The sequence below is a fragment of the Cydia amplana genome, chromosome 9 (genome assembly GCF_948474715.1).
Source record: "Cydia amplana chromosome 9, ilCydAmpl1.1, whole genome shotgun sequence".
Classification (NCBI taxonomy): Eukaryota; Metazoa; Arthropoda; class Insecta; order Lepidoptera; family Tortricidae; genus Cydia; species Cydia amplana.
The window spans coordinates 13348699-13361751 of NC_086077.1; the positions used below are offsets into that span (position 1 = coordinate 13348699).

At 37.7% G+C, this 13053-nt stretch overlaps 1 protein-coding gene and 1 long non-coding RNA gene across 4 annotated transcripts in view; one reads left to right on the forward strand and one right to left on the reverse strand.

Annotated features, from left to right (window-relative positions):
* Positions 1-13053, forward strand: part of LOC134651224 (uncharacterized) — an 80725-nt gene that overhangs the window by 33062 nt on the left and 34610 nt on the right. The gene's annotated exons all lie outside the window — the stretch shown is intronic.
* Positions 480-12977, reverse strand: LOC134651200 (mitochondrial glycine transporter B-like). Of its 3 annotated transcripts, none has more exons than XM_063506261.1 (6): positions 12662-12977; positions 8419-8552; positions 6733-6999; positions 5569-5744; positions 1737-1906; positions 480-751 (listed from the first exon to the last, which is right to left on the reverse strand). In XM_063506261.1, the coding sequence occupies exons 1-6, from the start codon at positions 12743-12745 to the stop codon at positions 632-634; spliced, it is 951 nt and encodes a 316-aa protein (XP_063362331.1). In that variant the 5' UTR covers positions 12746-12977; the 3' UTR covers positions 480-631. The 3 variants fall into 3 exon arrangements, with proteins under 3 accessions (XP_063362331.1, XP_063362333.1, XP_063362332.1); XM_063506263.1 differs by lacking the exon at positions 12662-12977 and adding an exon at positions 12280-12328; XM_063506262.1 differs by lacking the exon at positions 12662-12977 and adding an exon at positions 9266-9764.

Below are 13053 nucleotides of genomic sequence, written 5' to 3' on the forward strand. Positions count from 1 at the left end.
TTAAAATCATAGACTAAGATCCAGTAAAATAAGTAGTCATTAGATTTAGTGCATCTAGCACGCTATCACTTTCTAAAACAACGAATTAAACAGAGACAGCAAGTTTATGTAACTGGTTATAACACTATATACATGAACTGATTCTCCTAAAACATAACAAGAAAAAAACACGTATAACAGTCTATCTAAATATAGGTATAACAGGAACATATCACCCGAAAATCACATAATACATTCGAGCAGCGATTTCTGCCAATGTGTGCGCTTAACCATCTGAACGCCAAAGGCCTATAAAATACTCAGTGTATAAAATCTACTATTAAAACTATTTAGGGTACATTTGAAACGAGTATAATGTAATATATGTATTTCCATTGAGTTATACTAGATTATTTTTAAGAATAATTTACATTTGTGACCGCTACATATTAGGTACGTCAATATATATCGTACAAGAGTACCGAAAATAGGTTTAATTCCTATAATCATTTCATCAAAATTAAATCTGTTCAATCAGCTCCTACATTCAAAAATCAACCTAAGCTCTTCACTATAAGGTTCATTTTGCAAGCGCATGGCATTCAAAAGATTAAGGTCCATAGATTCAACTCTTAGGACCATTTTTAGGGTATCATTTGAGACCTATAGATCTAGTAATCTCTTCAAACACTGTCCAGGCCATGGCAGCGGTGAGGGTACGACGAAGCATTCTGGGCACTGCACCTTTGAAGTAGCCTTTCATCCCATATGTCTGAAAGAGAGAGATATATGTTATTGTTGAGAATAAGGGAGATAACTAAAGGTAGTTTAAATAAATATAGGGTTGTATGTATTTGACATTTAATGCCAGTTGCACCATCCGCACTTGACAGACTCATCAACGTCACCAGGCGCACCTCGGCGGTTACTATGAAGCTTTCCATACAATAAAATTTAGCTAACAGTTTTATGATGACTTGATGACAAACAGTTTGGTGCAACCGACCCTTAGTGTTATCTATGAATTGTATAGGTGGGTGAATCAACTTTTTCTTGTCACTCGTTGCCATGATTACGTTCCTCTGGGTCACTCTTTAAAACCTGATTTTTAGGCATTTAAATTCTTCAAACACGCTTTTTTGTGAAACTTATAAACCCTTTCCATAGAGGGTCGTTTACCGAGCGTGTCAGAAGAAGGTGGTGTACAATGTCTTCTAACAAACTACGCTACTATTGTCTCTTGGCTGACCGGACAGAATAACAACAAGAAATAGTTGATCCACGTTGCCATACAAAACTAGATTTAATTATGTAGGATCGGCCATTTTGAAAAACTAACTTGAACTTTATTTGTACATAAACAGGGTCCTGAATTTATGCGCTGAAAGCGGTAGGCAACTCGTCTGAGTTTTGCCACGTTTTGCCCGTTATGGTGGTATATACTCAATTAGAACTAATTAATCTAATTGCAACCTTAACTCTAAGATTGTAAGGTATATTTCCTTTGTTCACGTAGATAACGAGCTCAGGACGAACGAACGAGTGTTGATACTTCTCCCGCTTCAAGCAAATTAAAACCGTAAATCAAAGTCGTAAAGTTTATTATCTGATGTACGTAAAGGGTTGCGGTGAACGCTTTAGGAAACTTCTCATCTTCGTTTTCAGAACATCGGCAGGATTGGTTACTACCGACGCCGCTATGCTCATGCACTATAAGCTAATTTCAACCTTAATTCAAAGTCGTAAGGTGTATTTACCTGATGTACGTAAAGGGCTGCGGTGAACGCATTAGGAAACTTCTCAGGGTATAGCTGCATCTTCGTTTTGAGAACATCGGCAGGATTGGTTACTAGCGACGCCGCTATGCCCGCTATGACGCCGCACGTGAAATGTATGGCGCTGGCCGCGCTTGGTGATTGCATCCATTCTGTAAAGAAAGGTTGAAATTGAGTCTTAGTGTGAAGTGATAAGTTTTACATTTGAGTGGAGGTGAGACTGAGAGTTAAGGGAACCTGTTGAAAAATGTAAAGTAGCAGTCAAAACTGTGCCTTACTTTGAAGATGTAAGGAGCAAATTGGAATGGAGTTATTATACGATTGAGAGTGAAGATAGCAGGATTTAAAAAAGAATAATAAATGTTGGTGATTAAGATTGTGTTTTATAAGGTAAAATTACAATGACCATACATTTATTAAATAAAATTTAAAATTGTACCGTAAGTACGATCATGTGAATAGTGTAGGTACTTAATTATAATTAATTAAATATAAAAAAAAAGCTGTAATAATAGTAACTTTGTTTGTTCGGAATGTGTTTGCTCGTAAGTAATTATTGTATGGTAACCGAGAGCACATAACGTAAAATAAAAAAATAGGCGCATACAATTAAAATTGAACCTTATGGCAAATATTCTATGGCTCATTTTTAAATGAAACTTTACCTGTTATTGTAGCTATGATGATTAATATCTAGCAAATATTAAACACAGATGGTTACGTATTTATCGATACAGTTGCCAACGAATACTTTACAATGTAAGATAATGATGATGATGTTATCATAGCCTCCTAAGGCCCAAGGTCCTACCCATAGTCAGGGCCGGATTAAGCATGTCGGGGCCCCTAGGCAGTGCAATGCTCGGGGCCCCCGTACAGTTAATTCTGCATACATAAGTTCAGTTGTTCAGTACAGGCAAGTAAGTTTGCAGTTTTAATTTCAACCTTCAGGTGTCGGTTGAGCCGATCCGAACATGCCGAATGTTTTTTTCGCTCTTGCGTGGACATAAAGGTTTTTTATATTAGTTTTTGCCGATTCCTCCTTGCGTCCAGTGTGGGGAGAGCTCTTTTTTCTCAATAAGTAGTTAAATATTTTGCGAGGCTGAACAGCGATTGTCCGACCATATGAGCCACATGATTAAAATTAACCTAATAATAAAGATTTTACATGTGTTTAAATGGTTATTCATTAACCAGTCAAACTAGCATGTAAGTACAGGGTAAATCGGAAAAGTAATAAAAATCGCGAGCGCAGCGAGCGCGAAATTTTTTGTGAAAAATTTGTGAAAGCGTGTTAAAAAGGCCTAAAAATCCGAAGTTACCCAGTGAGGTGAGCTTTCATGCGAGGTCAAAGCCGTGCTTCTGGATAAGCTCAGCTAGATCACAGACGACAACCAATGTCCATTGTATTAAAAAGCGAGACCGCAGGCCGAGCTTGGCGCAGCGAGGCCAAAGGCTAAGCTGAAGAAGAGATTTGGTAGGCGAACCAAAAATTGAGGTAAAAAGTGAGGCTGAAGGTCGAGCTCAGCAATCTCCACATACTTAACAAGCCCGAAGCGTACTTATAACCAGCGAGGTGAGCTTTCATGCGAGGCAAAAGGCTAAGCTTCTGAAATCAATGAATCAAAGCAGCGCTCTGATACGAACCAATCGTCAAATGTTACTCAACAATAATATATGTGTCATACAATACAAGAGTTACTCGGAGGGCCGAAGTTTCATTAATGAGGTTTTAGGCCCACGGGAGCCTGAAATTCGAGCTCGATTTACAGACTTTAAAAGCTATAAAATAACATAATTTACATAATCATTTGATGATTGTGTGTCTGAGAAACTGATATTGAACATTAGGTATAAGTAGGTAACATAAAAAAATATTGATGAATTTTGGCCATATGCCAAACTTGGCAAATACATTTTTTTTTTGGCGCGCGCGGGGCCGCCGGGGCCCCCTAGCAGAGGCGGGGCCCCCTAGCCGAGGCGGGGCCCATAGGCAGTTGCCTACTCTGCCTTAGGGTTAATCCGGCCCTGCCCATAGTACTTATTAACTTTCTTATTCAGACCCAGCTCCTACAACAATTGTGCAGTCATAGCGTACCACGGTCCTACCAGTAGGACTTAATAGAAAACCCATTTCAAATTTTGCGCTCATCGAAATTGGCCTGTACGAACTTCTAAAGGACTGTTTTGTTTTGTCTGTAAGCCCCAAGCTCAACAAGTTCGTAAAAAAAAATCAAAGTGCTGTACAAGGTGCTGTATAAGTACAATAACATTAAAAAAGCGGCCAAGTGCGAGTCGGACTCGCCCATGAAGGGTTCCGTATTTAGGCGATTTATGACGTATAAAAAAAACTACTTACTAGATCTCGTTCAAACCAATTTTCGGTTTTCAAACCAAACCAATTCGGTGGAAGTTTACATGGTAATGTACATCATATATTTTTTTTAGTTTTATCATTCTCTTATTTTAGAAGTTACGGGGGGGGGGGGGACACACATTTTACCACTTTGGAAGTGTCTCTCGCGCAAACTATTCAGTTTAGAAAAAAATGATATTAGAAACCTCAATATCATTTTTGAAGACCTATCCATAGATACACCACACGTATGAGTTTGATGAAAAAAAAAATTGAGTTTCAGTTCGAAGTATGGGGAACCCCAAAAATTTATTGTTTTTTTTTTCAATTTTTGTGTGAAAATCTTAATGCGGTTCACAGAATACATCTACTTACCAAGTTTCAACAGTATAGTTCTTATAGTTTCGGAGAAAAGTGGCTGTGACATACGGACGGACAGACGGACAGACAGACGGACAGACGGACAGACAGACAGACAGACATGACGAATCTATAAGGGTTCCGTTTTTTGCCATTTGGCTACGGAACCCTAAAAAAGTCTTTTAAGTACTTGGGTCTGAATGAGTATAAAACAATAGTACTACTGGTAGGACTACGGGCCGTACTGACTACATACTCAACTTTTCGTTGGGCCTTAGGAGGCTATATTAATTTCACTAGGTATCTTATTGTCGAAGAAGTTTCTAGTACGTAGTTATATTACTTTTGAATTAAACGTGGAAAACATTTTTTTATCTAAGTAATCATAATATCTTCGTGTATAAATGATAAATTGGTGTAAGGAAATATTTACTCGAAAATTGACAAAACATGACATGACTTTTTTATTTAATAAAAGATAATGTTGTTTACTGCTTTTATCATGCTAGGCATTCATACCTTAAGCATCATAGAGTAGATATTTGATATTTATAATAACGGTAAGTATTTTGACATGAACTTTTGAAGCAGGGCATGTTGTATAAAACCGAGTATTAACTTGTAATGTGAACCACTTACTTGATTTTGTTTCTGTGTGAACTCTATTGCCTAGGTAAGAGAGATCGCTGGTAACTAGAGCAATCAAAACAAGTGAGTCGGTAACAATAGGGCCTTCGGCCTTCTACACTGTTTTCAGCCAGCCTGCTTGATCTGCGTGTAGAACCTACGGTAGAGCCCCAAGAACGTAGCATCCCTTGCTAGAGTCGGTTCGAGGCCGCAGGACAGGCTTCGCAGTCCTTCGGCCTTGTATACTGCCTCCGGTTAGATTCGTACTTGTAGACAGTTACCTTTAGGAACAGCCTGCTTGGTCTGCGTGTAGAATATGAGGTAGAGAGGACTCTACCTCTCTTCGAGGGTTCTCAGGAGAGAACGGAGCGTCCCTCGCTAGCGTGGGCCCGAGGCCGCAGGACAGGCCTCGCAGCCCTTAGGCCTTATAAAATGCCTTTGCTTAGACTTGTGTACTTGTAGACAGTTTACCTTTAGGAACAGCCTGCTTGGTCTGCGTGTAGAACATAAGATAGAGTCCCGAAAATGGAGCATCCCTCGCTAGCGTGGGCCCGAGGCCGCAGGACAGGCCTCGCAGTCCTTCGGCCTTGTATACTGCCTTCAGGGCCCCGGTTAGGCTTGTATATTTGTAGACGCCAGATTCGTATCTGAAAGTAAATAAAAATAGTTATAAACTGATATGTTTTATAGGTACGAAAGAAAAAAATTACCAAGTTGTCCGATGCCCAAAGTTGAAATAATACCAGCCATAATAATAATTCCGAATTTACGGAAGATATCATAATGTAGTTATTCTAGGTGAGTGCACCTTCATTAGTCAAATTCTTAAATAGTTTTACGTAGTAATGTTTTCAATTGTCATACGAGGTTTTTATGGTAATCGGGTTAACTTACAAAGTTTTTCATCACTACCTACTAATTTAAGCAATGCGATAATGCAAATTGGTTATCATTCAATGTAAATGAAATTATATGCAACTGCGATTCGACCGCATTAGTACTTCTACGCGGTAGTTCATGTAAATCAAAACTGGAATAAACGATTTACGTATGTGATTATTTACGTCATTGTATGGGATCATAAGTTATCGAGAAATCAAGGAAAAACAATTGAAGGGATGTTTACAAAAACAACATAACTGACTACACTGGTTGACACCTGAAACGATTAACAATGTTCTTACAAAAGTATCAACCGCTCTAAGCAGTTATGTTGTTTTTGTAAACATCCCTTCAATTGCACCACGCCCCAGATTTGAAAGTACGTCATTCGTCTTTATTGATTGTGTTTTTGATAATGATAATAAAAATGTAGGTTATTACAGCAAATATTAAATATACTCTGGCAAACCCACTTTGTCAGTAGAAAAAGGTGCGAAATTCATATTTTCTAAAACAAGACAGGACCACCCTCCACGCCTATTTTTTTTTAATTTGCCGCCTTTTTCTACTAACAAAAATTGGCTTGCCAAACTCTATCTATGTAAATAGTTGCTTGGTACATTCAAACTTCAATGACTTATAGAACCCTATGGACCTACTACTATCCTGCTACTTCCTGTACTAATTTTAAAACAAATCAACGCATTTGCGTTATAATTCAACAATTAAAACAATAATAAAGTCGCAACTAACCTCGTCTTGATCACAGTAATAGGTATCAGCGCCACGCCGCTCATGCTCCTCGCAACAACACCCAAAGCGACCGCCTCCAACGCCCCCAAGTCCTGGTTCCTGGTCTTTCCCATCTTGGCTTTCAGCCAGTGCAGGGACGAGAAGTAAAGGCCGACGCCGGGAACGCAGCGGGCGACAGACGGCACCATGCCGCGCCATAGCCCGATGATGTGCTCTTGGCGGACGATATTCGCGAAGATTGTTATCATGCCAGGTTGGATGCGGCCACTGAAAGGAAAATTGATATCAACCTCCGATTTTCTGAGGATCCTGACAGAATTTTCAGTTATCTATTGCATTTTTTTCGAGAACAATTTTTTTGGTCTGTTTTAAGTACAACAACCACGGTTTTTGACGACATATGAAAAGTTAACGCCTGGTTCAGATCTTGTATAGGCGTAAGAGGGAAGATAGTCTCAATTTTAAGAATAAATAGTCGGTAATTCTTATAATTTTAATTATATTTCTCATGAGTTTTGACAGCATACGACCGCTGTTAGATCTTAAATCGTAAAAAATTAAAATAGGGTCACATTGCCTTTTAAAAAATTAGATTTTTAAACACAAAATGGGAATCCTTCCACCGCCATTGTTTAGAGTCCTATAATTTCGTGAGTAGATATGAGATAGATACCCCCTTTTTAATTGCAGATAGGTTAGGTACCTACCAACTTATCAGGGATCTTTATTACTGAAATCATAAAACTATAACATAGAGCAAATAGCTTAACAGCATCGTTCGCAGTCGTTTCTGCTTGATAAAAAATTAATTTATTACAATATAGTTTCAGATTAAGTCATAGACTAGGAATCCTCTAGACTGAGTTTAGAGCAATTATTTCATGAAACCGATGCTGCCAAAAATACGGGGGTGCGGGGGGACGAGGTGAGCGAATCCCGTGCCGTGATTGGTCCGTTCAAAGACACCGACCAATCACGGCACGGGATTGACTCGAAGATGGAGTAAAACTACCGTATAAGTTGCAGAGGGGGTAGCGTTACTATACTAATTCTAGAGGATGTCTTGTCTGTGGATTAAGTAAATTAGAAATACTATAAGGGCAACTCCTATCCACTTCTATGAGAAAATTACAACACGAGCTATAAACAAAACAGTCAAAGTTTTGGCTTTAAGTAAATAGAAAGTAAACAACCCGGGCACGTGCCATCGCGTGATATCCGAGAACTTCGTAATAACCCGACCCGTGATTATATTATTTGATGACAAATACTACTACAAAATAATGATCTAATGTACCCAATGCATTTTAATAGATTCTTATGTGCTGATAGATATTAGGTCTCGTCGGTTGCCAGTTCAATTTTTGTGAGAATAAATAGTCTTTATACTTGCACGAGTGAATGAAACGTGTAATTCCCACAGTAGAACCTCACCCGAGGCGATTTTTTTCACTTCATAGGTACACAGTACACAGTACAGTTCACAGGTACATAGTATAAAACAAACTCGCTTCCCGCTGTCTATCTGTCCCTATGTATGCTTAGATCTTTAAAACTACGCAACAGATTTTGATGCAGTTTTTTAAATAGACAGAGTGATTCAAGAGGAAGGTTTATGTATAATTTGTAAACCCGTGCCAAGCCGGGGCGGGTCGCTAGTTCCAAATAAATACAAATGTAACTCACTTGACGTTAGCCGCCGCTACCAGCTGCCCAGGGTTCTGGAGCCGAGTCTTCACCAAGTCCAGGGGCTGCAGGAGCACCGTGCTGAAGGTCCCGGAGAAGGAACCGGCCAGGAACGCCTTGAACACCGGGTGGTACTGCAAGGAACAGCTCCATTAAACTCTGTGCATTACAAATTTCAATTAGTTGACTGGACCTCAGTCTAAAGTATTAAGATGGATTCGGATAACTTCGAACGCGGAATAATTTTTATAAAGACAAAATATCTACTAAACTGGAAGCAGTTTATACTGTAGCAACAGTAAGCAAGACGTATGTGTGTGTAGTTTAGTGCTTCTGGTTTATAAATATTTGCAATTTTCAAAATTATCCCGCGTTCGAACTTATCCCAATGCACCTTATTAACGAGTTCTTGTTATTAGTGGTTTTGGTTGTCAACCGGCAAGACCATCTGTAAGTAATAATGTCTCTATTCACACCATTCTAGGCTCTAAGCTTTAAGAAATTAGTATAATAATTCCGTGAAACATATTAAATTTAGCTAGTGTCGACGTACGAAGTACGATACACTTTGGCCTCAAGTCGATTTAAGATAAGACTTTTTGTTTCATAATGAAATGATGAAGTAACCGGGTTTCTGGTAAACTTTAACAAAATAATAAGTCAGTGTTCCTTGAGAGGAAATTGGTGTAAAAAAAGGTTGAAAACAGAGACTTTAGGGTCGGCCGTTCATCAGTTAGCCACTATAGTAGGTACACAATTAGCCAAGCGAATATTTACTATTTAGCGAACGCGACATTGCCGCTCGGTGCAACCAAGGGATTAGATAACCTAGGTACTCATAACTTACATTTGCCACAATATCCATGATGACTTATAAACGCTGTCAGGTAATATCTTTGGAGTACACACCAAACTTGTAATTATCGAAATTGTAAAGCCAATGGCAGAATGATCTGGAGAACGACTTTACATACAATCTTAGATCGTATCCGAGTAATCTGAGTAGTAGATCGGGTTGATACGGAACATAAGAGTAATGGTCATTTTTTGCAGCAATTCGCTCGAAAAGAAATGCATGTATGCGACTGTCAACGCGAATTGTTGAAAACCTGCAGCACAGGCGACCGAAAACTTTGAAAAGTCTTTAAAAACAAACACAGAAACGAAACTAATTGGGGGAAAGGAAATCACTGTCAACGAATTTAGCCATTTAGGAAAACAAAGGAGAAACGAAATTATATAACGAGTTGAACACAGTTGAAGAGAGTTTTTGTGGATACGTGCGCACTGTACGAAGCGTAGCAATGTACTGTTCGTTCTTGGGTTGTTAGCTCCTATATAGAGGTTCTTATCTTCTGTCTTGAGGCGTAGGTTACGACCCCCACTGATTATTAGTATCCGTGCCTTCTGACTAGGGGGTACAAGCTACTGATACCCTCGTCTGAGATATGCTCTGTACATGTACAAAGTTGAAGTGATAGTGGTTTAGCCAATCGTTAAAGAGTATTTAGAGCTAAGTATTTTCAAATATTTAAAGAAACTGTCACTGATGATTTAGTCAAATAAGAGTTTACACAACTATTTGAATAAGTTCTTAATAAGATGCTTTGTTTGAATAGGTACTTTGAACTTAACGACTTGTGTGATTACGAAGGTATATCTCAATTTTTGTGTGTATTTACATGTAGGTACTATTACGGATTAAGTTTTTTATTTATTTAATTCTGTCAGTCTTTCTTATTATAAGTATGCTTATAATTAATGAGGTCACTGCAACTGCATACACAGTAGACAAAAGTCAATATTATTTTGCAGGTAAACGACATACCTAAGTCACATAAAAGAGTAAGAAATAAATATAAAATATATAAAATAGTGACGTAAAAAATAACTATCATTTAACAGAACACCATAGCAACTCTCAGTGTTACTATGACATAACATTTACAGTTATCTGGTGTTACCACGCGTAATTCGATGTTTTTCTTTAAACAATCACTTAGTTATGAGATTATAACCCCGTTTAGGTACAAGCTGATAGAAGATAATTAATGTTAAATTTATACGTAATTTTTGAGTTGTTCGAATTTCGATTTTATATTAATTAAAATCAAATTTCAAATATAAATGACGTAAAATGTCCGGGAGCCGGTTCCTGCCACTTCAAGGGATAAATACCTATCTGGTGAAATCTGGTGTTATGGCATCATGGATTAATTTTTAAATTTATATAAATGGCCTAAACCTAAAGTATAAAAGGGACCCACTAAATTTCTGCGCAAAAACAAATTATCATGAAGAAACCTTTAGATAAAACATAAATTGACTATTCATTAAAAATATCAATATCCGCATATTAAATTTTGCACATAAATACAAACTAAAACTCTATTCATCATACATAAGATTCGTTTTTGCTTGGCTGCGGCTGATTTCCATTTTTCACTACACTAACACATGATATCTCCAAATCAAAGGTCAGGAGAGTTCATAATTAACAAATAAATAAAAGAGATATCTGCTATTATGTTATGCAGTCTAATTGACTAGCTGATATGGGTTTGAGACATCTACTTGTGGTTCAGTGTATCAGTGTACCAGGGATGTTGCGGATGCAGATTTTTTGACATCCGCGGATGCGGATGCGGATGCGGATTTTTAAAGGCTCACATCCGCGGATGCGGATGCGGATGCGGATGTCAAGATTAGGTACTTAGAAAACGTCAAATATTACATTTTTAGTATTTTTTTATTTAAAAAAACCAAACGTTTAGTATATGAGCAAGAATATAGGTGCGTTATATTTAATAAACAGTAACTTCGCCGACTTTTCTGGATCTAGACGATTTCGTTATAGGTAATGACGAAATTACCTAGCACTTACGCCGCCGCTAAGACGTTCCTGTACCGACTTGTTCGACATCCGCATCCGCATAAGCTCCGCATCGATTTTATGCGGATGCGGATGCGGATGTTGAAAATAATGCGGATGTTCCGCGGTTGCGGATGCGGATGCGGATGTTCGCAACATCCCTGCAGTGTACCATCAGAGGTGCACATTGTATTTATAATAGACTTTATGTTAATACAATAAGGTCCGTTTTGCAGTGTATTTTGGTGCTAAAAAAAGGTTTTCGACTGTATACATCTCTAATAATTTAATGTTTCAATGATTCCATATTTGATATATTTTTTTTGTAAGTTTGGTTATTTTTATTCCCTGCAAAAATTTTACATGTAAAAGTGCCCCTGTGGCCTATTTGCTGAATAAATGTTTGATGTTTGATGGTACCTATGTAGAAATAATTTAATTAGCATGTTTAAATGTTGACAAAATAAAAGCAAGAATGCTTAATAGGGAATTAGGGGATCACCTTAGTACCAATACAAATATTTATTTTTATATCTTGTGTTAATTTTTGCACAACATATTTTCACATTAAGTTTTCTATTAATTAAATTTTCCATAAACAGTGATTTATAAAATTATTAAATATATTTATGAAAAGTACTCCTTTATGTTTATGTGATAAAATGATTAGTAATATTTAAATGCCGTTATCTTGTTTATGAAGATAAATATCTTTTTCTACATGTTTTCCACTGAAAAAGAACAATAACATACCCAATAAGGAAAACTAATATGAAGAAACCGTGATAGCTATGCCTATTCTAAACTACCCAATTATAGGCCTTTTAAAGTTCTGCATTGTTCCTTATTTTTGGCCAAGCAATTGGTTCGGCAAAGCAATGTCTATAATAGACATCACTTAATTATGCTTAACAAGAGCTTAACTGATGTTACTGGCCCGAACATGTTAATAATCCACAAAACTAATATCTAGTTCACAGTAACTATACCTGAGTTAAGTATTCCATCGTTTAAAAATATCCACCGAAACTAACAATCTTGTGACCACAGCACTAATGATTCTGATGACTTACCATCCATGCCGTTAACTAGTAGGCTCGCATGACGACATTTTAGCGACTTTTGCAGGAGATCTTTGATAAGACATGAACGTAGAGCCACATTGTTATTGTCATCGCCTGACAAACACATGGCTTCAAGACCATTGAAGCATAAATTTAGTTTTATTATATTAGCTATTATGGATCATAAGGATACACTTATACTGGTTGGACTGAGTGGATGTGCTTGGTTAATGAGAATAATGAGTAAAAGGTCAAAGGCGACTTATCGATAGCTTTGACAAACAAGTCCGCAGGGGGCCGCACTTACTTCGTTATCCTTATCGCTGAGGTCAACCGGAGCAGCCGTGTCAATCGCCCATCCGTTCTGAAACGCGCCTAGCGCTTGAGGCATACTTAGCGGAAAATATTTATATGCAAACAACGTAATGATTTGCGCATGTTGAAAACGGCGTGATAACGCCAGCTTTTAAACAAATATTTGTGCAGGAGGCACACCCCATACGGAAAAACATCACTGTCGGACGGTTAACTATTTTTCTGGTCGTCAGAAAACATTGCAATGCAATTTTATTCTTGTTTTTCACAAATTGCGCTAAACATGAAAACCACTGACATTGAAATGACATCACACAACAGGTGACTTTGACAGTGACAATTCAAAGGCGAATTTTTCTATGGAATTTTTGTTTACATTTTTTT